Source organism: Bos taurus, chromosome 13 (genome assembly GCF_002263795.3).
Source record: "Bos taurus isolate L1 Dominette 01449 registration number 42190680 breed Hereford chromosome 13, ARS-UCD2.0, whole genome shotgun sequence".
Taxonomy (NCBI): Eukaryota; Metazoa; Chordata; class Mammalia; order Artiodactyla; family Bovidae; genus Bos; species Bos taurus.
The window spans coordinates 38214301-38240206 of record NC_037340.1 but is presented as its reverse complement, the minus strand read 5'-3'; the positions used below and the strand labels follow the sequence as shown (position 1 = coordinate 38240206).

Below are 25906 nucleotides of genomic sequence, written 5' to 3'. Positions count from 1 at the left end.
TGGGCTCTGGCTGAGTAATAAATTCCCCCGGCACAGGCGCGCGCACCCTTTCTTGAGACGCGCCTCGCTGCTAGAGTCCCTGCGTTTCCGCGTCCCCAGGGCGGCCCTGCGGTTGGCGGCTTCCGGGTGGCCCGGAGCGAGGGTAGGCCCCCGCGTCGCTTCTTTGCCCGGCTCCAAGATGGACGGCAGCGGGGACGGGGGAGGCCGCCCTGGGGGAGCACGTGGGGGCGCCGCTCGCCTTTCCCGGGGCTGCTGGGACAGTGGCGGAATCTCGAGGCCTCCCGCCGCCGTCGGGCAGGGAGGCTGGCGGAGGCGGGGCCGCGGCCGCCCCTTCCCCTGAGAGGCGCCCTGGCGGTGGCGGCGGCCCAGCCTCTTCTCTCCTCGCACAGCCAGGCGGCCCCGCTCGAGATCCGCGTCGCCATGGCCGCGGTTCCCGAGGTGTTGCAGCAGCAGGAGGAGGACCGCAGTAAGGTGAGGCCCTGGTCGCTCTCGGGCTCCGGGCCGGGAGGCCCCACCGGGCCTCTGGGCCCCACGCTCCTTTCGCGGGCCCCCAGGGGACCCCGCCGCCCTCCCTCCGCGTGGTCCGGGGCGCTCCCGGGACCCGGGCAGAGGGCGCACGCTGTGCCTATGCGGTACACAGCTCTCCCCCGGGGAGCCCGGCGGTGCACGTGAGACCCACTTTGCGCGGTGCAACGAAGCTCCGAACCGCCCCCACTCCCTTCAGAAATTTTGGGGAAATTCCGCCCAGGCCGAAGTTGGACCCGTGTTCCCTGCAACTTCACTAAAGCGCTCAGTGCGCCGCTGCGGTACTTGTGTCATTTTATGAGGTTCTCAAATAGCTGAACTTTTCGCCCTTTAGGTGTGTGTGGATGTTAAATTATCCTTCCCTGCCACTCGAATCTGGAGGTAACCAGGGCAATAAATGCGTGTCACCGTAAAGATCGAATTAGGTCTCCGCTTTTATTGGTCCTGTCTTGACAAGTTACTTTGGAGAATACAGGGGTTGGTGTGAGCCACAGCGGCTTGTGCAGAACCGTCAACAAAAAAGTTTCTAAAAAAAAATTGAAAAATGGTAATCTAGGAACTCGAGGTGCTCTCAGATTTAGTCTGGAAGGCATCGCTTTAGAAACCAAAGCACGTTTTTTGGTCCACAGGTCTTTGGACAGACCTTTTCATCTAGTAAGTGGCGGTTGTACGGCTGCTGGGTTAGTTACTGAAAGTTTAAGGAGAGCGTTTTCGTTGGGGGTGTTTTTATTTCTTTGAAAGCTGAAAGAAATTTTTTTTTTCCCTCCCTAAAGCCGGAAGTGGGAACTTGAGACTCCAAAGGTAGTTTTCTCTAGAAGTTTAGATGACCGAATAGAAATTTTGATATCCCCCATCTTGCATCTCCTTTTGCGACCCATAATTAGTTTTACACTGCTGTTTAAAACTTCAGTGGACCTTTCTGTTTGTTAGTATTGTATAGCCCTGCTTGGTTTTAAGTACCTTCACCACCCTCTGACCCTCCAGCAGGACAGAATTGTGAAGGCTACTTCCTTCTGGTTTTAGTGACTGCAGGAAAGGACTATATAGAATTATTGCCCCGATTTTTTTTTTAATTGCAGAAGTAAGGAGATAGGAAATTTAAATGTTACTCTTAACACAGCTTCGTTTTTCTTTCTCATCTCTGATATTGGTCCTGTGATGTGGATTAAGATGGTTTTTGAAGTGAAAGTTCAGGCTTGTTCGACTCTTCGACCCCATGGACTGTATAGTTCATGGAATTCTCCAGGGGCTCTTCCCAACCCAGGGATCGAACCCAGGTCTCCCGCATTGCAGGCAGATTCTTTACCAACTGAGCTCTGAGGTTTTTAAGAAACCCAACATTAAAATGGTTTTTAATGTTCACCCAAAAAGGGAGTTCCAAATGGGACAAGAGTGAAATAACAGGCGGACAGATCTTGGGCAGTTATATTGCTGTAATATAGCTTTGTTAGTTAACTGAAAAGTTTTGCTTTTTTGCTGAAAATATTAGAAGTTCAAATTTTCCGATTGTCTGCTTAGGGATTTCCATGAGGATAGGGGTTCTTCAAGGTTGGCCCCACAAATAAGTCAGGGAGCATAGTTGATCTCGAGGATTTTTAATCTGTCTACAGAACTTTTGGCTCACAAAACAGGAGAATTGGCCTGTATCCAGTAGCCTGGTGCTTCCATTTAGTGGTTTCCATTTGAGCTGATGGTGTAGATTTGTCCCCTTGCCCAGAAAGCAGTTGCATGATTAATTTAGTTTTTAACTAATTCTGTACTGATGGGAAAGATTGTGTTATGTTCCTTAAGTTTAGAAAAGTAAGGTTTTGCCAAGTCTAGCCCCTGAAACAGTTAACTAAAACTTTGATACCATTAGGTTCATCTCCAAGATAAATTAGTGCAGTACTGAGGCGCCGTCCCCCCACCCCCTCCCCGCCCAACAAACACTGGCTGGATCAACATCCTAAGGTGTCTGTAGTTTTTAATGGTTAGGGGGGGAAATTGGGTTATGCAGAACCTTGTTCCCCTAAGATATTTATTCAGGCCTCCAGTCATTTGCATGTTCTCCAGGTCTCCTGTTCACCTCAAGGTCCTTTAAACATCACACTTAGATTCCCACCTACAGACTCGGTGTGTGTCTGTTGTGATCCTGTGAGTCTCGCCAACCTGTGGCAAATGGAGGGTGGGTCCTGATTGTCTCCTGGGGTATTTTTTGACTCTTGTTAGTGAGCTGAAGTCAATGTGCCAGTGTACACAGAAGCTTTATAAGCCTGCTCCCCACCGCAGCCTGGCCTTGTTACTTTCACCTTAACTTGTCACTAGTTGGTTACCTAGGCTTTGGATGGTGTTTTCCTTTTCAGAGCCAGTCATCAGTGTTTCACCTGCTACTGCTCTGGTTTGCAGGCAGTTGACACGTGTGGAAGTTGTCTGTAGGGACACCACTCTACCAGCCTAGATGGGGTGTCCTATAACTTATATTACAGGGACAACCTGAATTTTCACCAATACTGCAAAGTCCAGAGTAACTGATTCTTGTGGGCTGGAATTTTCCACTGTTTATGCTGCCAAGTCGCTTCAGTCGTGTCCGACTCTGCGACCCCATAGACAGCAGCCCACCAGGCTCCCCCATCCCTGGGATTCTCCAGGCAAGAACACTGGAGTGGGTTGCCATCTCCTTCTCTAATGCATGAAAGTGAAAAGTGAAAGTGAAGTCGCTCAGTCGTGTCCGACTCTTAGCGACCCCATGGACTGCAGCCTACCAGGCTCCTCCATCCATGGAATTTTCCAGGCAAGAGTACTGGAGTGGAGTGCCATTGCCTTCTCCGACTGTGTTTATGGCATGACTTTAAATTCGAGAAGTATGACTTCTCAGAGTTGCCCACGCCTTAGTTCTGGATCAGCAGCTTGCACAGAGTGTCTTAAGATCTCCCTTTGTGAATGCTACCGTGACAGATCACGATCTGCCCACTTGATGTGCTGTGGGAAGAAATGGCCCAGGGAGATTATACGAGAATTTTTTGGATTCTGAGATCTAAGTGCTCCTTTGGTTTGAGACCTAGTAAGAGACTAAGATCTAATAATGTAGAACTTCAGCTTGAACCAGGGTTTCTTAATCTGAGCACTACTGACAGACATTTTGGGCTTCCTTAGTGGCCGTCAAAAATAAATGCAGATATTGTCAAATGTCTTGGTTGAGAATCACCAGTTTAGACTTTGTAAGATGGTATGGTGGGGAAGGTCAGCTTATGTTAGAGGCTAATCTTTAATGTGCCAGTTTGTTTCTAGTTTTTTTCAGATGTTTGATAAATTCTAAAGAAATAGCATAAAACATAAGCATTGTTGACTGTCTTTGACATTAATAGAATTAGCCTTCACTCAGTGTTGAGGAACCTGATCAAAAGATGGTGAAGGGTTCTGGGTAGCGGAGGGTTACAAAGGCTGCTGTGCTTTGTAACACCGTGTTGGAGTTCACCGGCCACTTTGGACAGTGGAAACCTGAGGCTCTGATGCCAAAGTGGTGTGGGGTAGAATTGAAGTTGACTGAGACTGTGCTGCAGGGTAGAACATGGTTTAAAAGCCTGCTTTTTAAATATGTTGCTCTCTGTTGTCCTGATTGCTTGAGGAAATTAGGATATAGTACCATTGACCAGTGGTGACAGGCACATGCAGTGAAGTTAGGTAGTATTTACGGAAACAACCTTTCAGTGAACCCAGGTTTATAGAGAGAAGGGATGGTGGGACATCTTGTCTTGCATGAATAGCAGATTTGTTTTCTGTGGGTCTAAATTGAGAAGTATCTTTACATTACTGTGAGAAACTTGCTCCTTCAACCCCCACCCTGAAAGGATACTTCACCCCCAACACCTGTATATTTTCTGATTAGCCATTGAGTTACTCCTTAAAAAAAAAAAAAAAAAGATTGTGTATTTTAGCTGCCCAGCTCCCTGACCAGAGATCGAACCTGCCCCCTCCCCGCACTGGGTAGCACAGTCTCAGTCACTGGACCATCAGGGAAGTCCCCACGGAGTAACTCTTAAGAAGAAATATCCCCCCCTCTAAAAGGGGAAAGTGAAATTTCTCAACTGTCTCGTACCCCAAAGGCAAAACGTAAATACATAGGTAAGAGTGAAGGTGCAAGAGCAACTGACCTTCAGTACAGACATTGGGTCCTTGGCTTGACTTCCCCTCTTCCTTTTTACACATTTGGTGTAAGTTGTTCAGACTGATAAATGGTCTGGAGAGAAAACTGTAGTTTTCTCAATAGTTGCTTATGTTAACCTGTGGTACGTGTTTTCTGTCAGAAGAGTTTATGGTTTACTTGTTTCCGAGGGGTAGCTCCACAAGCCCTTGGGTCTAGTTATAGTGCCTGTGGTATGGGGCACAAATGCAAGTGTTGCCAGCCTTATCCTCAAGAGCAGGACATAAAAAGCTCGCATGTTGTGCTGGGGGGTGCCGGGTAGCTGGTGAGTGATAAAATGAGGTTAAAATACTTAACATCTGAAGGATCTGGGAAGTGTGGTACCTTTACCTAAACACAAGAATTCCACCAGGAACAGGCAGCCTTCTCTTCTCTCTGTTGCCTTTTTTTGTGTCTCAAACTCAGATGACACAATCCTAAGCTCAGGCAGCTCTGTCCATGTTGCTGAGTAATCTTTGTTGGTAGTAAAGGTAAATTTTTTTTCTCAAATTTTTCTCTTTGATCTTGGGTTGAACACAAAGTAAGACTGCTTTGTAAAGAGTTGTGGACTTGATACAGTGGGAACTTTTGGTAGGGAGACTTCATGAGATCAAATAGTAGGTGAAGGTCATTCAGTTGTGTCAGACTCTTTGTGACCCCATGGAGTGTACAGTCCATGTTGTTCTCCAAGCCAGAATACTGCAGTATTCTGCCTTTCCCTTCTCCAGGGGATCTTCCCAACCCAGGGATCCAACCCAGGTCTCCCACATTGCAGTCACATTCTTTACCAGCTGAGCCACCAGGGAAGCCCAAGAATAGTGGAGTAGGTAGTCTATCCCTTCTGCAGTGGATCTTCCCAACTCAGGAATCGAACCGGGCTCTCCTGCATTGCAGACGGATACTTTACCAGTTGAGCTATCAGGGAAGCAGTAGATGAAGAGTTTTAGCCACTCCAGTACTCTTGCCTGGAAAATCCCATGGACAGAGGAGCCTGGTAGGCTACAGTTCATGGGGTCACTGAGGGTCGGACACGACTGAGCGACTTCACTTTCACTTTTCACTTTCATGCATTGGAGGAGGAAATGAAACCCACTCCAGTGTTCTTGCCTAGAGAATCCCAGGGATGGGGGAGCCTGGTGGGCTGCTGTCTGTGGGGTCGCACAGAGTTGGACACAACTGAAGCTGCTTAGCGGCAGCAGCTGTGAAAGGAAGAAACTAGTCTGTGTGTGCGCATACGCACGTGTGTGGCAGCTACATCCTCTGTAGCAGTGGTATGTTGATTCTCAATAGAATTTCTGTGCTAGGAGATGTTTATAGATCTTGTAGTTCAGCCTTTCACCGTGTGAACTCTTGAAAATAATCCAGGTATCTTGTAATTAGATGGATTTCTCAATGAATTTCATCTTAGCCAATGGATTCATCTTAATCTCTTTGGTTCCATCTTGGCATCTGACTAGCTCATGGGCTTGCAGCCTTGTGAAATGATGATTCAGTTTATCCATTCGCTGAGTGCGCTGCACTGACCTTCTTCCAAGCCTGGGTTCCTGTTCTGGGAACTCTGGGTTACGTGGTTGCCAAATGCCCTGCAGTCTGCTGTGTTCTACTGTGGACGGCTTGTGTGTTGGTGGACTACCGGTAAGAATGGCTGGTGTCAGCAGGGATGGGTCCCTGTGGGCTCATCTCACCAAGATGAGTGGTGGAAATCTGATCACTTGCTGCAGCTCTTTACCTAGTTTTTAATTAGGGACTTTCCGTAGCTGTTATGTTTGTGAGTAGACAGATCTTCTGGAAGTCTTTGGTTCTGTGTTCCTTGAAGACTGAGGTACGATATTGGCAGGGTTGGAATTACAGGGAGGGGAGAGACAGTAGTGGAGGGAGGAAATAAACCACAGATACAGTGCTACCTGGAAGGGCAGAGCTCTTGTGTTGCTCATAGTTCAGTTTTTCATGTACTGGTTCTCCAGGGGTAAGCTGGCATAGAACACAGACAGGTTTCAGTTAGCTTCAGGGCAGGAGAACTTGAACCATAAAGAGAAATTCAGAGAAAGAAAGATGTGATACTGGAATTTCTTACAGAACACTTCCTTCCTGTGAGCTGAAACAGTAACAGAGCAATGTATGTTTCATAAGTATGCATCATGTGAATCTGCTTTCAGAAATTGCTGCAAATCCAGTAATTTGGATTTTCTGCAGCAGAGCGTTTTTGGATTTATTTCCTTACTAAAGCGAATTGGACTGGGCATGGCATCCCTCACTTTCCAGCTGAAATAATGGCTCCATGTTGCTTACAATGGGTTATCTGTTGTTTTGGTCCTGTCCCCAGTAGGGGTCTTCCGTATGTTAGGCAGTCAGGTGAAGGTATAGCAAAGGAACATCCTTCAGAGAGCGTCAGTTTGATGGGAAGAACCTGGTGTAGCCCGTGCTTGCCGGGTGCTTTCTGCTCTGGGACTGGAGAAGGGAGAGGCACTTCAATGTGAAAGACAGGCTTTCCTCTGCCTGTGGCAATTTCCGTGTAACGTTCACGTTAAGCTGGAAATTCCGGGGCTGGCATATTCAGTTTCTTGCATGTATACAAAACTGGTTAGATTTAAGTAATGTTCAGCTAGACCTCATTCTGGCAGATGAGAGTCACCGTGGAGATGGTTTCTTGTTCACTTTTTTTTTGTCATTTGGCCCTATGGCAGTAGTGTAAACTGGAGTCTGTAGCCAGTGGTAACGTTTATTATACTTTATCTTCCACCTAAGGTTCTGAATTTCTGAATCGAGCTTTGTGTGTTGTCCAGCCGCAGAGGTACTCTTTGCCATCTTTGAACCTCTTCACCTTTTGAAGAGGGGGTTTTTGTAGATGGTGTTAACTTGGCCTTGTACCAAAGTGAGTCAAGTGCGAGATCCGGACCCTGTGTATCAGCTCAGAACTCTGCAGACCATCCTTTGGCCAGTGTCAGGTGCCCCAGCTCTGATGAACAGATGAGGGGAGTGCACGGGGGTTTGGTTTTAGTTTTTTCTCCTTTTCAAGTTCTCTTATCAAGCATTTAGATTCCCTTTCTGGGGGGTCACGAGGCATGTGAGATCTTCATTCCCTGACCAGGGAGCAAATCTGCATACCCCATAGTGGAAGCACCAACTGGTAACCACTGGACCATTAGGGAGGCCCCCCAGATTTCTTAAAACAGTTACAATTTTGTTTTCCAAATGAAATGCTTGTTTACTCCCTGTTTTTCTCACAAAGATCACTGTAGTCCTTACTATCAGGGTTAATGTGATAAGTATTTTGGGGACTGAAATTCCACCTAAAACTTGGTATGTGATGCAGTGGTTTCTGTAGAAATCTGCAAAAGAAAGTCTTTTTTTAAACTTGCCTTCCACATAGAGTAAATAAGTTTTAAATTTGGTTCTCACAAGTGGCCTAAGGGGATGAAAACCAAAATTAACATGCTTAAGGTTAGACTTGGTTCTGAAGTCTCCTTTCACACAGTGTCCAGGGGCTGAGGCAGCCTGGGGATGCTTGCTGAAACTAGGGGACAGGTGGTGAGTAGGGGCTTTGTGTGGAGGCGTGCCACCTGCTCCTGTACTCTCCACCCTGTTGGTTTATGTATTTAGCAGGTACTGTGGCATAGGACTATGGGGTGTGGACTCTGTTGACGGATCAGAAGGAGTGCTGAGCTTTTAATCACATGGATGCTTCCGGAGTGAGGATACAGTGCTGACTTAGAAGCTTGAAACATTTCACAACTTTTTACTCCTTTGTGATTTATCTCTTCCTTGTCTGGAGAGCTACAGTACAAGGAAGTTCCTTTGACTTGTGAATAGGGGTGGTTTTTGAGTTGGTGAGGGTTTGCATACTCAGAGTTTTGCACCTAACTTTTCAGACAATTCTTTAAGGCCCAAACGCAGACTTTCATGTTATCTGTTGTGAGTTTTTTTTTAATTGTTGATTGTTTTGTCTGTGGGAGAAGGGTGTTATATCATGTTGAGGGGTGAGATTGTTCGGACTCTGTTTTGTGGTGATGACAGCTGGAGAAGAAGCTGGGTGCTTGATGTCTTCTTAAGGTGCAGTCTTTCCAACCTTGAATGGACTCTGTTAATTTTGTGTCCTTATCACACTATCTCACAGTAAAAAATGAAATAGCTTTGCTGACCAGAAAGGAAGATAGGAAAACTGAAAAGTCTGGGGTTACCTGTGAGGTTGGAGGTATGGGAACAGGGCCGACCTCAGCGTTCACCTTTGAAGCCCATTGCAGCTTTGATTCCTGCTGTGATGAGCCCATGTACATCCGCCTGGGTGCTCCAGCCCTAATTCCAGAGGCAGTGCCGGTGGTGCTTGCTGGCTTATGGGGTTTGGCACTTAGATGGAATTGTCAGCATGTTCAGAAATTGAGAGGAAGCCAGGATTTGTGACCTCAAGGCAGCAGAGTCTCAGGAAACGTGGCCCTTGTTGCTGAGCTCAGGAAAATGCTCCTTAGTCCTGGCCCCGGGTCTGCCATTTCTTTCCACCATTAACCAGACCAGCTTTATTCATGTACCAATTCTGATACATAGAAACATAAGATCAGGCGGGTGGCCAGTACTCTCTGCAGTCAGACTGTTGTGAGGTGTGTATGTGTTCTGAGGTCTTTCTGAATACTGTATTTGCCCAGTCATGAATTATCAGGAGGGAGGCTTTATCAGAAATGTGTCAAGAGCCAGAGTCGCAGCTCTGATGAAATGAAGTATCCCTGACCTTGAAGCTTTATCTTTGTTTGCAGAGATTTCATAAATAGACATGTGAAAATTAAGCCAAACAAGCAAATATTTCATAGGTGTCATCAAGAATTTATTTGAAATACATGTTTAAGTTGACATGGCAGGAACTGTTAAGTATGTTGTGGTCTCACAAATACCTGATGTTAAAATCAATTCTGGTGGCAAGAACATGAGGCTTAGTTCTTCTAGCTAGGAAGGCTGTTGTTATAAGGCTAACTCTGGCTATTGCAATCAAAATTTTTTCTTAGTTACAGTGCTGAAGGAAAATGGGACGTATTGACTCTTCCTGAGATACTACAAAGAAGTAAGAAGTAATCCCATACATTTTTAGAAAATATATTTAATCTTTTTATACCTGATGGAACCAATTTTTCTGTCTTTGGTGGTTTTATTTTGAAGAAAAGAATTCAGAGGGAAATACTTGGGATTCCCTGTTCCCTCATCTTAGTTCTTAGGTCCAGTCTCCACTTGGCACTCCATCTTCCTGTGTTCAGTAACCCAGAGTGTCCTGGCAGCCTCCCTTCAGCTCTAGCTTACAGTTGTGGGCCTGGGGAGGGATGAGATGCTTAATCCATGCAATTTCTCATCTGACAGGCCTTCAGATCCACTGTTAGCCTATCTGTCATAAGAATGAAAGACTTTACCATATTTTAGATTCAGTAGGAATTTTTTTTTTAAGGGAAACCATTTAGCCACTTTCCCCCCAAAAATACACTTCTTTAAAGAATTCTTTTTAAACTGGCAAAATTGGAGTTGAGTATTATTTTCCTCCTGAATTTCCAGCTCTCAAAAATCAGGTATTTTTGTTTCCATAGTAGTGCTCACCCTTCTGCTTTATTTATATGTAATCACAGTGGAATTCTGATAGTTTATGTCTTTGTTGGTTTTTACAGTTCATCTCCTGTTCTAGATCTCTTGTATCCTTGAGACAGTCCTTGAATATACATAGGTCCACGCTGGAGTGGATTTTTCTCTCCATCCAAGACCTCACACCACATAACTGTTCTTTGTACCTTCTGTCTCTGTTATCCCAGCCTCTAACTTTTAACACCTCTTGAATGTTTTTGTAATTTGGGCATGTATGTAGGAAGTTCACAACTTCATTTTTATCTATTTTAAGCCTTCTTAGTACAGTTCTTTAAGTATCTGGTTAAATGTATTTTTCACACAAAGTATGTAATGTACATGATATCAGAATCATATAGTTGCTGTTTTCAGATTATAGGAATTCACTGGACCCACCCATGCACTTAAGAGCAGTTGTCCCCACAGTTGCAAATAGATACCTCAACTGACTTTGTTCTAAATGGTCATGGATAGATTGCTAAAAGTTATTACTAGCTCCCCATTTTTGGATGGATGCTTTTTTAGGACTAAAGTGGACTTGAGACTAATAGCTAAAAAATGTATTTCAGCTGAGATCTGTGTCAGTGGACCTGAATGTTGACCCCTCGCTTCAGATTGACATACCTGACGCACTCAGTGAGAGAGATAAAGTCAAATTTACAGTGCACACCAAGGTAAGTGACAGAATGACCTCAGCAGTGAAAGCAGCGCCAGGTCACATCTGTGCTGCAGTGGGTGTGAGCCGAAGTGCTGCTGAAGGTAGCGCTCCTGGGTTAGGCCCCTCCTCCCTCTCCATCAGATACCGGCTCCTGTTACAGCCCTGTGCACTGTGGGGGAGCCTGGGGCCCACTCTGCTGGTGTGAGTGTGGCTTGTGCTCCGCCTGGGAAGCACACCAGTCCTGCACAGCTCCACCTTTGTTTCTAATTTGCATGCATGGCAAATGCTTGCTTTTCCCATCTTTGCTCAGTTCTTGGCCATCACCCAACCTATTATGATTCAAGACTTTTTCTCCAAATTTTAAAAATTTTATTTTCAAGTGTAAATGATTTACCATGTTGTGTTAATTCTTCTCCAGGTTTCTCATTTGACAAAAGCACTATGCCAGTCTGAAAACTACAGAAAGTTTAACTTCTCAGAGCCCTTTCAGGAACATTTTTAGCCTTTCTCCTTCCATGCTAGTTAAGTGTACTCCGTGCTTGTCTTACGCCAGGCACTGTTTTAAAGGGGTTACATGGACCTGATTTTCTGGACGTGATTTCCATTATGATTTTTTCTGATGGCCATCTTACAGGTGAGGGTCTGAGGTACAGGTCTAGATAAAGTGGCGTAGGCACAGTGTGAGGCAGGACATTTGAGCGAGAGCCCTTGGCGGGTGCCTCCCCAGCACATGTGTGTCCCTGAGGTCCTCTCCCTCGTGGGTTTCTCTGCTGCCCTGGTGCATGATTAGCATACCTGTTCCTCAGGAGGCAGTGTGCGTGTATCTGTCTGAGTTGACCTGAAAGGTGGAGCTGTGTGACTAGAATTCCTTGAAGAACACATTGAATCTTAGCTCTGACTTTGCTGGTGGTAGGGAGGTCGTGTGTTGCCACTTTGTTCTTTATTAGATCTCTTAAAAACCAGATGATTTATTGTGCATTTTCCCATTGTGCACTGCATGAAACCCAAACCACTTTTTCAGAAAATGGTAGTTAACTGTCACTTTGTTTTTTCTTGACAGACCACACTGCCCACGTTTCAGAGCCCAGAGTTTTCTGTTACAAGGCAACATGAAGACTTTGTGTGGCTACATGACACTCTTATTGAAACTACAGACTATGCTGGGCTTATTGTAAGTACATTTTGAATAATCAGATAATTATCGAAGCAAGTATCTAATACTTTGCTATTCATTTTGAGAGATTTACCCATGGGTTGTGAAAATAGTCTGAGTTCATCTGTCAACTAGAGTATATGTTAGCTGTTACTGGTAAAGTCTAAAGTAAGTGAAAACACTGTTAGAAGCACAGTTTTATAGTCTACAGTCTAAGAGGGTAAGCAGTTCCATGGTGTACCGTCTTGTCTACTTTTGGGTGTGGCATTTCCTTTCAGCCGTCAGGTTGAATTGATTCCTGGTGGTGGTGGTGGTGGTTGGTGTGTGTAGTCTGCTGAGAAGGCAGTTGTCTTTGTGCTCAGCTGTGGAGAGTTGATGCCTGGCTACAGAAAGAGACTTAGCTGATTTTAAAGGACAGAGAAATGTGGCTTGACCTGCCGGGCCAAGAATCTGGCCAGATAGTACTGAATCAGTACTGAACAAAATCAGTACTGAAGCTTATGTTTTAAGAATCTTCATGCAAAATTAGAATCTTTTGTCCTGGAATAAAAAAATTCCTTGTAAGTCCAGAGGTTATTACCTGGATGCTGCGTCTTCATTGGTTTTATTTTAGCCTTGGTTGTAATATATCAATTAGATAGTTGCAGCAGGATATACAGTTTGCCTTATAAATTAAGTTGTTAACTGAACAGATGTCAAAGTGAGTGCCCAGTTGTAGGAAGGACCCTTCTTTTTTAAATGGCCAAAAGGAACGAAGGTAAGAAGAAGCATAGTTGACTTTCAGAGAGCCCCCCTTCCCCCGCCTCCTGTGGGGTGAGGGTGCTCAGGAAGTCAGTGCCTTGCCTGCAGATCCCGCCAGCGCCGACCAAGCCCGACTTTGATGGCCCTCGAGAGAAGATGCAGAAGCTGGGAGAGGGTGAAGGGTCAATGACAAAAGAAGAATTTGCCAAGATGAAGCAAGAGCTAGAAGCGTAAGTGACTTTCCTTGATGGGGCCCTGTCTTCTGAGGAGAAAAATGACTGTTGTACAGCAAAGAGAATCTGCCAGCTAAGGTTTTCAAGTGTAGCAGTTAATGACTTGCATGGCTACTGTCAGTAAGTTGCATGGGGGTGTGGGGGCCTGGTCTGTAGACGATTCCCTGATGATACTTGGAGAAGGAAATGGCAACTGATGCCAGTATTCTTGCCTGGAGAATCCCAGGGACAGAGGAGGCCTGACAGGCTACGTACAGTCCATGAGTTGGAGACGACTTAGCAACTGAACCACCTGGTGATACTGGATAGACTAATTTTTCTCTTTGCAAACAATGCTAGTCATGGAATGTTGGTCTGGCAAAGTGAAGAACTAAACCTTTGACTGTAATGTACAAAAGCTTTCTTCCCTGACGTTTGTTTACTGGAAATACAGTTGAAATTAGGTTGTAGCAAATGCTGTTAACAAGGAAGCATTCTCACAATGGCTACATTGATGGCTTGAAAGAAGTCCAGGTCTGCAAGAAGCTTATTTTAATCTGATTGTAATTCTTTGCAACAAAAATGGATTCTTTATGCCATAGTTGGAGGCTTGCACGAACTATCCTCTTGCTCCTTCCTCTTGCCCTCCTCCTATTCATTGGGGTCCATTTCAGCAGTTTTTGCCAATATGCTGCCACAGGCCCAGGTGAGCTAGGCCCGGGCTCATACTCCTGCCAGGCCCGCATGGGCAGCTCTGAGGATAGAGCACCAAACTTGCAGACTTGGTCTTCTGCTGTTGAGCGTAGAGTGTGTATGTTGAGATAAAGCCACTTTGTAATTTCTGATAGTTTCCAGCTTTGTTAGACACATGGCTGTGTACATGGCTGCAAAATTAAAGGACTGCCATGGTTTTAAAGAAGCCATTGTTGTGTGCTGTAATTGCACGTGGGTTTGGGTTTGACAGGTGTGTCCATCAACTCTGGTTATGTCACTTCCCCTTCCATGCTGCTGCTGCTAAGTCGCTTCAGTCGTGTCCGACTCTGCGACCCCATGGACTGCAGCCCACCAGGCTCCCCCGTCCCTGGGATTCTCCGGGCAAGAGCCCTGCAGTGGGGTGCCATTGCCGGCTCCTTCCGCTTCCATGGCTATTCCACAGATTCCCAAATGAGAGCTGCCTCATCACCTAACTGGATACTGCATTACGCCAGGCTGCTCGGGGCCGGTTCAGGTGGTGTGTGTAGCTGTGGGGCAGCGCTGGCGTCCCGGGAGTGGTGCTGGGCGGGGGGCTGAGCGGCGCGTGTGCCCTGTGTTGCAGGGAGTACCTTGCTGTCTTCAAGAAGACGGTGTCTTCGCACGAAGTCTTTCTCCAGCGGCTCTCCTCCCACCCTGTTCTCAGTAAAGACCGCAACTTCCACGTGTTTTTGGAATATGATCAAGATGTAAGTCATTTTAATTCCATTTCCACAATCTTAATTGCAATGTACAAAAAAATACATATTTTCTGAAAAGTTGACTTTCAAAGTTGGATTTCCCTTTTCCCCTTCAGTTAATTTTGGGGTTATTTGAAAGTTGATCCTAGTTTTTTTCATCGAAAGGGGACATATGGTTGCCTTAATACATTCTTTTTCTTTATTATATATGAGACAAGCACTGACTTACAAATTTCCTCATAGTCTTTAACCAGTGAATAATAGCATAACAACAATTCTACCCAGAATTTAAGGGCACTAAGACTTGATGCCTAGGTAGTTTTTCAAAGTATCTCCAGAGTCATAGAATATGCGAGAGACTCTGGGCCAGGAAGATCCCCTGGAGTAGAAGATGCTAGCCCACTTAAGTATCTTGCTTGGAAAATTCCATGGACAGGGGAACCTGGTGGGCTATAGTCCATGGGGTCGAAAAGAGTCAGACATGACTAAGCACGCACACACAAGACTTGGTACATAGATAGTTTTTCAGAATACCTCCTGAGTCAGAATTATCACCTGTCCTTAGGTTTAGTTTTGTTTGATTTTTTAGATGTGGTTACAGTGGGGTTAAAGGTGGCTTGGGTGTGCTTACGTTACTTGGGATGTGTTCAGAACTTGATAGAAAATATATGTACCATTAATTATTTTGAATTTCTTTTCAGCTAAGTGTCAGGCGGAAAAATACTAAAGAGATGTTTGGTGGCTTTTTTAAAAGTGTGGTGAAAAGTGCTGATGAAGTTCTTTTTTCAGGAGTTAAGGTAAGTGGCCTTTAGCTGTTTAAGAAAATTTTCTTTGTGTGAATAGGTGACCTTTTCTTTCTTCAGAATAGGTATTTGTGAAACAAATGGTATTAGCTTCTCAAAATGGAAATATTTTCAAGTTTTGGTTATTTTTATCAACTTACTGAACTTTGGCTCATTTTCCCAAAATACCTGTTCTTTCCCAGGAGAAGGGATAAGAGCCTCACTCTTTGGTTTTTGTTGTCTCCTTTTCTGTAAGGAAATGACACTCAGTTATCCTTAAGAAAATAAGTTACGTGACCAGTCTTGGCTGTCTCCACAGCTGCACTGTCCCTGTAGCCCCAGCCTTGTGTGGAGTTGAGCGCCTGACTGGTGCTGTGCCCTGGTGTAGTTAAGGGACTGAGGTTTCTGTTTTGTTTACACACTGGATTTGTAGGCCTTTAGTAATGAAGAAAACATAAAACATGAGAAATAATTTTACCTGTTTCTTTTTATACTGTGGCTGCTAAGTAGAAAGTTCTAAGTGGCACATTTGGCTCACGTTACTTCTGCTGGACAGTGCTGTTCTGGAACATAAATAGATGTCCAGGTTTCTCAGTAGCAGCCTAGGTGTGGTTTATTTCTTTGCTCCTCAGTTACTGTCTGGTGTCTGACTTTGCCACTTGTGGTCTTGAGTAAGGAGACTAGGATGTGGGTAACGCAGGCCTGGTCAGAAGTTTGGAAGCTCTGGGGCTGTCTCTGGGTGGCGGTGAAGGTGTGCTGATACCTGTCTATAGTAGGGGTGTTCGGCATCCCTGGTCAGTGCCCCCCAGATGCCAGTATTGCATCCTAGGCCATGTTTCAGAAATGCAGGTATCTGAGACAAGGTAGCAACCCATCTAGCTGGACCACCACTTTAGTGGAATTGCCTCAGGAGGTCAGCAAGCTTTACTGGGCTGTGCTAAATGGCTCTTCAAAATGGTTCTCTCGATGTTTCTTGCCAGCCTTTCACTTTGGCTAAATCCCTGGTGTGAAATGTTAATTTAAAAAATAATTTAAATTTCACTGGTCCTTAGAGGTTAAGCTTCTTATGCCCAAGCTTATTTTTAAAATATAAAATATATACTCGTACGTAGAAGTTTTGCTTTTTTGAAACTTTTTTGCCTTCCCTTTTAGGAGGTAGATGACTTTTTTGAGCAAGAGAAAACTTTCCTCATCAACTATTACAACAGGATCAAGGATTCCTGTGCAAAGGCTGACAGGATGACCAGATCTCATAAAAGTGAGTGCACTCACCCACTAGCTCCCTACCTCTGCTTAAGTGCCAGCTCTGTTCACATGAAAGGACTGCCCTTGTTCCACAGATGTCGCAGATGATTATATCCACACCGCAGCCTGCTTGCATAGCCTGGCTTTAGAGGAGCCTACAGTCATCAAGAAGTAAGTTTTTGTTGGGAGACATTTTCTTTCATCCCCTAATTGAAAACTGTTGTGCAATTAAGAGTATAATGGGTAAGGGCTGCATAGTTCAGTTCTGTCCTGAGTACAAGCCCATCAAAGGTGGATGGTCTCCAGCATGCATTTTATACACCCTCCAAACAGGACTACTCCTAAGCCGTCTATAGGTAATGCAGGGCACTTCTGTACCAAGTGTGGCAACTGTTGTCAAGGACTTGATTGCTGTCAGACATAAATGTGTCTGTTTTGTGGGGTTTTTTTTTTAAGTTAATTTTTGACTGCTCTGGGGCTGTTCTCATTATGGTGCGTGGACTTTTTGTTGCGGAGCTCAGGGCTCTAGGCATGCAGCCTCAGTAGTTGGGCACACAGGCTTGGTTTCCCTTTCACAGCATGTGGAGTCCTCCCAGACCAGGGATTGTCTCCTGTGTGGGCAGGCAGATTTCTATCGCCTGAACCACCAGGTGGTTTGATTAATTTGATTTGGAGTTGTCACTGAATGAGGTTTTTCAGCGTCTCTATTCAGGTTATTTCTGGTATGAGATGGTACAGTTGGCCCCCTCCATATCCATGGGTTCTGCATCTGCAAGCTAGAAGAAACTGCAGATAGAAAAACATTTTTTAGAAAGTTCCAAAAAGTGAAACTTGAATCTGCTGCACATCAGCCACTATTTGCATAGCATTTACATTGTACTTAAAACTGTTTGTATCCATTTACATTTTATCAGGCACAGGAAGTAATCTAAAGATGATTTAACATATATAAGACGGTGTACATGTATTATATATATCAGGAGCTTGAGCATCTGGATTCTAGGGTCCATTCAGGGTGGGGCTGGGTCCTAGAGCCACTGCTCAGCTGTTACCATGGAATGCCTGTTCTACTAGGCCTGGTCTAGTGGGTGGTAGTATATTTAAGACCTTATGTCAGAATCGTGTATATTTGCAGGTACCTGTTGAAGGTGGCTGAGCTGTTTGAAAAACTTAGGGTAAGGATTTTTACATTGGTCTTCATAGTAGACATTTCATAATCTGTAGATTTCTTCTTAGATGATGGTGGCCTTTTGTTTTGTTTTTTAACAGAAAGTGGAGAGTCGAGTCTCCTCAGATGAAGACTTAAAGCTGACGGAGCTCCTGCGATACTACATGCTCAACATAGAGGCTGCCAAGGTGCGGGCTCCTCCCAAACAAGGCCTGGTGATGCAAGTGTATTCTCTGGGTTAGAAATGAAGGGAGATGGGAATTTGTTAGGATCATTCATGTAAGTGATGTCACCCTAAATAAAGAAGTAAACTGAGGCAAGTGCCAGTTTATTCAGGAAGAGCAGAGAAATTGCATGCCGCATGGGACGCCACAGGAGATTGCATTGAAGGTCTGGAGTGGGCTGTATTTTGGGGCAAGGAGTGCAAAGACAAAGAGTTTGGGAAGGCATGTCATTGGCCTGAGGGCACTGGTCCTGAGCAGGAGCTCACTGGCTGGGCGCTCACTGCTCGGGAGGGGAGCTCAGGCTGGGTCTTCTGTGCATCAGGTGTTTGTGGAAGTTAGTCTCTCAGTTCCTTCGTCCTACTCTGAGGGTGCGTGGGTCCCCCAGGTTCAGATCTTCTCAGTGACGTGCCTTCTTAGGTGTGATACCAAGTCCTTAATGTGTGTTCTTCAGGGCCCTGGAGGAGGAGGGCTGGTGCCAATAAGTGTTTGGGCAGTTAATACAGACAGATAAGAGTTTGGGAAGTTAATATGCTGCTGGATGGGGACATAAGTGGACATACACCTAAGGGGCTCTTTGTGAGGCAGGAAGGGCTTTGGGGTTTGTTATCTTTTATTGAATTGTAGTTGTCACTGCATCCTTTGAGTCATGAAGCATTGCTTAACCAAAAGCAAGATGTAAGCAGAGTGACATTTGGGAATGGAACACGTAATCTCCACTGTCTACACTGTCCTGACTACATGTTTAAATTATTTTTATTTATGTCATCTTTCAGTCACTAAGTCATGTCCAACTCTTTGCGACCGACCGCATGAACTGCACACCAGGTTTTCCTGTCCTTCACTATCTCAAATTTGTCTGTTGCTCAAACTCATGTCCATTGAATCGGTGATGCCATCCAACCATCTATCCTCTGTGGCCCACTTCTGTCCCCAGTCTTTCCCAGCATCGGGGTCTTTTCCATTGAGTTGGCTGTTCGCCTCAGGTGGCCAAAGTATTGGAGCTTCAGCATCAGTCCTTCCAGTGAATGTTCAGGGTTGACTTCCTTTAGAATTGACTGGTTTGATCTCCTTGCTGTCCATGGGACTCTCGAGTCTTGTCCAGCGCCACAGTTAGTATCAATTCTTTGGCTCTCAGCTTTCTTTATGGTCCAACTCTCAAATCTATATATGACCATAGATGAAAAACCATGGCAAAGTGGTGTCTCTGTTTTTTAATATGCTAAGTTCATCATAGCTTTTCTTCCATAGAGCAAGTATGTTTTAATTTTGTGGCTGCACTCATGTCTAGTGATTTTGGAGCCCAAGAAAACAAAATTTGTCAGTGTTTCCACTTTTCCCCCATCTATTTGCCATGAAGTGCTGGGAACTGGATGCCAGGATCTGTTTTTTTTTTTTGAATGAGTTTTAAGCTAACTTTTTCCCTTTCTTTCACCCTTATCAAGAGACTCTTTAGTTACTCTTCACTTTCTGCCATTAGAGTGGTATTATTATCTGCATATCTGAGGTTGTTGATACGATTTTTATATGAAATGTACTAAATTAGGCAGCATAAAATTTTAAGCTAATGGGGAAAGGTCATCAGGAAGTTGAAATTCTTTTCCCCATAGTTTAGTTTTATTTTAAGCGATTAGTCTTTTGACATGTTTTCTTTTGGGAAGTAACCCTGTGGTCATCACTGTTTGGTTCCTTCTCTTGATGCATGTAGAGAAGTCTGGGAAGACTCAACATTGCATTAATTAATTGCCCTTCCCTGCCTCATGTTGAGATCTTAAGGGGTGGAAGTACATGAGGTGGCTGCCGTCTGACCTTTCAGGCAGTAAACCAAGGTACTTGTCTGGTTCTTAGAGACTTTAGCTGGTCTTCCTGTTCTGTTCTAGAGATTTTTCAGTATAGGTTTAACTACCGTATATCATGTCTGTCGATTTGCCTTCTAGGATCTCTTATACCGACGCACCAAAGCCCTCATCGACTATGAGAATTCAAATAAAGCGTTGGATAAGGCCCGGTTAAAGAGCAGAGATGTCAAGCTGGCCGAGGCGCACCAGCAGGAATGCTGCCAGAAGTTTGAACAACTCTCTGAATCTGCAAAAGATGGTGAGTGAGGCCTCTTCTTTCTTTTTGCTATCTTTTTAAAAAATATTTTTATTAGCTTTGTCAGATCATCTTTGCAGGATGTGAGATAATTTCGTTGCTGTGCGTGGACTCTAGTTGTGGCACGCTGGCTGGCTTCGTTGCTCCTTGGCACATGGGATCCTTGTTCCCTGACCAGGGATCCAACTCATAGCCCCACCATTGCAGTGCCGATTCTTAACCCACTGGACCTCCAGGAAAGTCCCTACTTTCACTTTTTATTGGGAAACAATTTAAAAAGTTTACAGAGAGAAGTTGTCCAAATGGTGCAGAAGATGCGCACATGTCCTCTATGTCACCTGCACACGTTCATGAGTTCCTACTTGTGTGATTTTATAAACATATCTGGGTGGTTTGTTTGTTTGTTTTTTAACTGTTTGAGATTAAGTTATATCCTTAGTCGTTTTATCTGTAAAAACTTGGCTATGTTTCTGCAATACAGTTACCAATGTGGGTTGCATTTAGTTTTCACTCTAAAATCTCCCTTAATCTAGAAAGAACACATTTCAGGTTTAGTTTGGTTTTTTTGTTTGTTTGTTTGTTTGGTTTTTTTTAAATCATGTTGTCTTTTGGAAGACCAATTTCTTTTTACAAATATTAATAGATGTCCCTTACTTTTGTTTGGTCTATCTCCTCACGATTGGGTTCTGGATGCTGTGTAATTGTGTCCTTTCGAGGGCATCATATTTGAGGATATGTTGAATCCATCATCCCCTCATATCTGTGTGTTTTGATGACACAGTCAGGGGTTTGTCCACTGTGTACTTGACTTTTTTTTCCTGCGAGCCGCTGATGAGACCAGGCATCGCCCTTCCTCCCGGATGTAGCCGAGGCAGTTGTCTCTCCTGCACTGCAGCTTTCCTTTCTCTCCCTTACTTTTTAAAATCATTTTTACTAGAATGTCTGGATTCCTATTTTCCAGAAGTTTTAAAGTTTTTCAGTGTATTAAGCTATTTTGGTGTTTCTACCGTCCAGAGTGAGCCTATGGGCATGCCTTTAAGCTGGCGTGTCCTATGACACCCCCGTATTTTTGAGCGTTTAGATACTCTGTTTTAGTCTTAGACTTCTACTCCAGCCCTGAAAATCACCATCTCTTCCAGGAGCCCATATTGAGTACTCTCTGTGTACATTGCTTCTGGGGCGGTGCTTCTAGACCCTTCCACTGACGGTGAGGAAGTGTCAGGGTGTGTGCATACACACCTACTCCCCAGGGATCATGAGTCCATGATAGTGACTCAGTTCTGGTCCATCTCCACGGTTCTTTCTTGCCCTCTTCCATTCCTGGATAATGGGCTTTTTAAAATAATTTAGGACTTCCCTGGTGATCCAGTGGTTAAGACGCCACACTTATAATACGGGGGGAACAGGTTTAATCCCTGGTCAGGAAACTTAGATTCCACATGTCAAAAATACGAAGATAAAATATAGTTTTATAACTTTATTGGGAGATGGCATACCATTTCCATTAAATATGAGTGTAATAGGTGGCCTTTTCCATAGGGGATCTCAGTACCGTGAAACTCTTAGGGGCCATGGAACATAGCAGAGCAAAAGTTGAGGACTGTGGTCTTACAGAATGTGAATGTACGTTATGGTGGATTGTGTACTTGATTCATCCTCAAGACACCCTCTCCCTTCAAAACTCTAGGTTTCCATGTGAAACCCATATCTCATCATAAGACTGTTCTCTCAGAATGTTCCCCTCCTCTGTGGATCTGGAGGGTTCTGCTCCTTTGTTTTGGCTGAGTCTGGCCAGGACCATGGGGCCCTCCCTGGGAGGAACTGGGCTCCTCTGTGCAGAATCTCTGCTCATGGCCTGTGGACACGCCCATGTGGCTGCCCTTGGGATTTCTTTTGGAGAGTCACCTCCTCCTCTCTCAGTTCAGTTCAGTTCAATTCAGTCACTCAGTCGTATCCGACTCTGCGACCCCATGAATCACAGCACGCCAGGCCTCCCTGTCCATCACCACCTCCCGGAGTTCACTCAGACTCAACGTCCATCGAGTTGGTGATGCCATCCAGCCATCTCATCCTCTGTCGTCCCCTTCTCCTCCTGCCCCCAATCCCTCCCAGCATCAGAGTCTTTTCCAGTGAGTCAACTCTTCGCATGAGGTGGCCAAAGTACTGGAGTTTCAGCTTTAGCATCATTCCTTCCAAAGAAATCCCAGGGCTGATCCCCTTCAGAATGGACTGGTTGGATCTCCTTGCAGTCTACTTAAAGTAAAATTCTAGCTTAAAAAAAATAGCTAATTTAAATGTATAAGGAAAAAGGAGACTTCAAAGCTACCACATTGAAATCTCAGGTAATTATATAGACCAGAGTTAGTGGCTTTGATAATTTTTGTGTTTTTCTTTAAATGGTGCCAATTTAGGCCGAACTCTATTGCGGAAGTTTTGTGCTGATGGCATTTGATAAGCCTGGATGTACTGCCTGTAAAAGTGCAGTGTCCTCTAGGATACCAAGATGAGTGGCTCTTAGCCTCATGGCCCTAGGTTGAGGCTCTCAAGTTGTGGCTGACTAGATGGGAGCTGTTGGACAAGCACAGCACAGTGGGCAGGCGTCTTGGGAGACGGATGGGTGTCTATTGAGTTCTGTCTGGTCCTGGAGGGAAGGAGGAGAGCTTATTATGACACTCTGCATGACCAGCCTGATTAATATCTGAACTACTGTCAACGTCAGTATGTTTCTGAGTTTTTACGTGGCTCTTAACATGACATTTCTTTTCTACTCAGTGCTGTGTAGATAAGGTCCGAAAGGGTGAGTTTGCTTCTCGGACCTTCAGCACCCCCTGAGGCTGAGGGGGATTTGATCAAAGGAAGTTTAAAATAATCCATAAAAAGACCCTTGCTGCAAGTCTGTGCGGCCCACCCTCTCCCCGCCCACTCCCCACACACACTGCATCCTGGAGGGAAAAGGCCAAGCAGCTCAGCTCAGGAAACCCCAGGTGTTCAGGGACAGTTTCCATGTCAGGTGTGTGTACCAATGGCAGAGAAGTGAAAGGTGAGGTGTGGTGGGAACCAGAGCTCTGGAGATCATTTTGTTTGTGAAAATGAGGTATGGAAGTTAAAGATGGAAATTGCTCAGTTTTTCTTGGTAATCTTTCTTTTGTAGAGCTGATCAATTTCAAACGGAAGAGAGTGGCAGCGTTCAGGAAGAATCTAATTGAAATGTCTGAACTGGAAATAAAGCATGCCAGGGTAAGTCTTATCTTCACACGAGTCAGCTTTGGAGGGTGTTTTTCAAATTAACTTCCCAATTCACTATTCCAGTATCGTCATGCAGTGGGGGCTGGCTTTGTGGCTTAATCCCCTGGGGGTGGGTGAGAGCCACTTGATGGAGTATTTTTTTTCCACTGCAAACCAAAAATCTGAAGTGTAGTCTTGATGAAAAGCTGCTTTGTGAGAAGAGCATTCTTGGTGGCAGTTACCCTGCTTCCCTCCTGACGCCCTGTGGGCCATGCTGTGGAGGGCTTGTCCTAGTAATTTGTAAGCAGCCATCATAGCAATTGCAAGCTTAAGTTTGCCAATTTACTAACCTTAGACTTCTGATACTAATTCCTTTTTGGTTTAAAAAGGAAGAAAAACGTCCTCATGTATGTAATGTGTGTAGGATAATTTAGCCCAGAAGAGATGGAGAGCAGTGGTTCTCAGTGCTGGAGCATGTTAGAGTCCTACTCGAGCTCTTCAGGGTTTTTGTGCCCACGCCCAAAGCTCTTTGGGTGGTTCCTGGGTGCAGCTGATCCTGACCCCCTAGGGTGCTGTCTGGTCCAGGGCGGTTGGGTCAGTGTCACTGCTCATCTGCACTGGTTAAAGCAGGGAGACTGGACATTTGTGTGTGTGTTGAATTCCTTTATTTTGATCACAGCAGAGATGTTTCCTCACTTGGTTCTTTAAGTCCTACTGTATCTGACCTTCTAAATTGGAGTTTTAAAGTATCGTCTATGTGTCATTTATACATAATGTCCTGAGTATTCTAAGTTATTTGAATTCCTTTAAAGTGAGAACTTTGTAAAACATATCCCGCCAAGTCCTATGTGAATATTTATCATTTGTAATCTCACCCACAACTGATTTTTAGCAACTTTTTATCCAGTCTTTCCAAGGCCTTTGACCTCTCATTTATATCACGTGTAGGTTCAGCCACATCAGCGGGATTGGCGTGGCTACAGTGGGAGCAGACCTAGGGTGGGCGTGGGCTGAGGGTGCTGAGAGCAGTGACCAGGCAAGGGGACTTGTGGTTCAGGTGTCACTGCGTGAAAAACAAGCACCAGCCCAGACGTCCGTGGGTCTGAGGCCTGAGCTCAGCTGACTTGAGGTGCGAGGTCTGGAGCATTCACTGGATTCCTTTCTTCCAGAACAATGTGTCCCTCCTGCAAAGCTGCATCGACCTGTTCAAGAACAACTGAGTGAAGGACGGAATGTGAAGAAAGCCCGCATCACTTGCACTTAAATCATTACCACAGAAGATTGATTTGATTTATCTTGACTTCAGTTTAAAATTATGTGAATACATATTTTGATTTCTAAAGATCTTAACACTTAACCATGTTGGTTTAAAAATATTTCTATTGCATGCTCCTTGGACATAACTAATCTTGATGCAGTTAATACCTCAGTGGGTAGAATCTTAAGTACTGGGTTCTCCTCTAATTTGTAGTAATGAAGAAGGGGTTCTGGAGCGAGTGTAATCAGCAGGGGCCCTGCACATGTCATCTCCAGTTTCATGTGCTCGGGTCCCTGTAATTTAGGGTAGGTGCCTGTTAATAGCAGATGAGTCAGCTACTTGTTGCAGGTGACAGACATTCCATCCCTTTGTCAAGTGATTTTCCCCTTTCTTACTCTCACAGATCGGTAGTCACCTTCAGTTGTTTGTACTATAACAAGAGCAAGAAAAATATCATATCTTTATATATACCCTTTGCAACTCCATTTTTGTAGCTGGGATACAAATATTTGTGGGGAGAGGCTTATCCTGAAGGTATAAGAACAACTAATGTGAACCCCTCCCTTCCTGGTGGGGGCACAGTATGTGTGTGCTTGGACGTTTTATAAAGCATCCAATAAAATAATCCATGCTCTCCTGTCTGTGGAGTGATTCTGGGGGAAACAGGCCCAATGTGCCGGGCTGCAGCCCAGCTTTGGGGTGGTGGGGTAGTTGCCTGGCGCTGTCCTGGCCTCTCTTCTCATCCTCATTCACAGGACAGGCCTGTTCATAAGGGTCCATCTGCCCCATTGTCCGTCACTGAGCCTTGAGGTGGTGTCCGCCAGATTTCCACCTCTGAAGTTTTATTACATCTTTTATAATTATTTGAAAGATACACTTGGAGACTGTAAAAAAGTTCACCCACCGCACTGCTTTTAGCAGTCTTAATCAGTTGTAACTGGTGTGGGGGTTGTAAAACATTGGTTTTGAACAAATGTTAAACTGATGTTGAAGTCTTGTCTTCCCAGCCAGTTAAGCAGCTAAAAACAGGCCTGGACACAAGTCGTTCCTGCTCTCTTGTTGATTTAAACAGTCTGGGTTCCTAACCATGTCTCCGTCCTGCTCACCTGGCGGCCCGGTAACCAACACTCGGGTGTGTCTGGGGTTGCACCTGGACCTAGGAGTTGGTGGCTGCCGGCCCACCTTGCCTCAGGGCTTAATGGGGGGAACTTGGTTTGGACAGCCATTGCTGGGTGTGGTAAAGGTGGCCAGGATGCTGGGGACCAGGTTCTGGTCATGCTTAGTGGCTTAAGGGGCTCCTCTTCTGAGCCAGCCAGGTCTGTAGTGCAGCAGAGCTTTAAACTAGGTGCCCCTCATGGTAATGGGCTTGTTACCTTCTGCACTAACATCTTGCTGGTCATGAAGCTCCATGGGGTTCTGGGTAGGTGGGGGCATTTCTAGTCCTAT

The 25906-nt window shown here is 45.0% G+C and overlaps 1 protein-coding gene and 2 non-coding genes across 7 annotated transcripts; all 3 read left to right on the top strand.

Moving 5' to 3' along the window:
• The first annotated feature begins 44 nt into the window (after positions 1-44).
• SNX5 (sorting nexin 5) lies at positions 45-25099 on the top strand. 5 transcript variants are annotated; one of them, XM_059892569.1, is made up of 14 exons: positions 45-142; positions 390-471; positions 10843-10947; positions 11992-12102; positions 12934-13055; positions 14353-14476; positions 15169-15264; positions 16402-16507; positions 16590-16665; positions 17612-17669; positions 17764-17850; positions 19821-19980; positions 23129-23214; positions 24372-25099. In XM_059892569.1, exons 2-14 carry the CDS (start codon positions 421-423, stop codon positions 24420-24422), a joined length of 1233 nt encoding a protein of 410 aa, XP_059748552.1. In that variant the 5' UTR covers positions 45-142; positions 390-420; the 3' UTR covers positions 24423-25099. The 5 variants fall into 5 exon arrangements, with proteins under 5 accessions (XP_059748552.1, XP_015329516.1, XP_059748553.1 ...); XM_015474030.3 differs by lacking the exon at positions 390-471 and having other exon boundaries at positions 17630-17669; XM_059892570.1 differs by lacking the exon at positions 390-471.
• Positions 593-664, top strand: MIR12034 (microRNA mir-12034). The gene has a single exon (NR_162396.1). It is a non-coding gene; the product is annotated as a microRNA mir-12034 (primary transcript).
• LOC112449402 (small nucleolar RNA SNORD17) lies at positions 6161-6396 on the top strand. Its single transcript, XR_003037975.1, has one exon. It is a non-coding gene; the product is annotated as a small nucleolar RNA SNORD17 (small nucleolar RNA).
• Positions 25100-25906: the final 807 nt, after the last annotated feature.

What these genes read in the sequence shown, in the direction of transcription:
- SNX5 (XM_059892569.1), top strand. Translation starts at nt 421, where the DNA reads ATGGCCGCGGTTCCCGAGGTGTTGCAGCAGCAGGAGGAGGACCGCAGT. An exon ending in TTCTTTTTTCAGGAGTTAAG is followed by an intron (nt 15,265 to 16,401) that starts GTAAGTGGCCTT and finishes CTTCCCTTTTAG; the next exon opens with GAGGTAGATGACTTTTTTGA. An exon ending in AGCTGTTTGAAAAACTTAGG is followed by an intron (nt 17,670 to 17,763) that starts GTAAGGATTTTT and finishes GTTTTTTAACAG; the next exon opens with AAAGTGGAGAGTCGAGTCTC.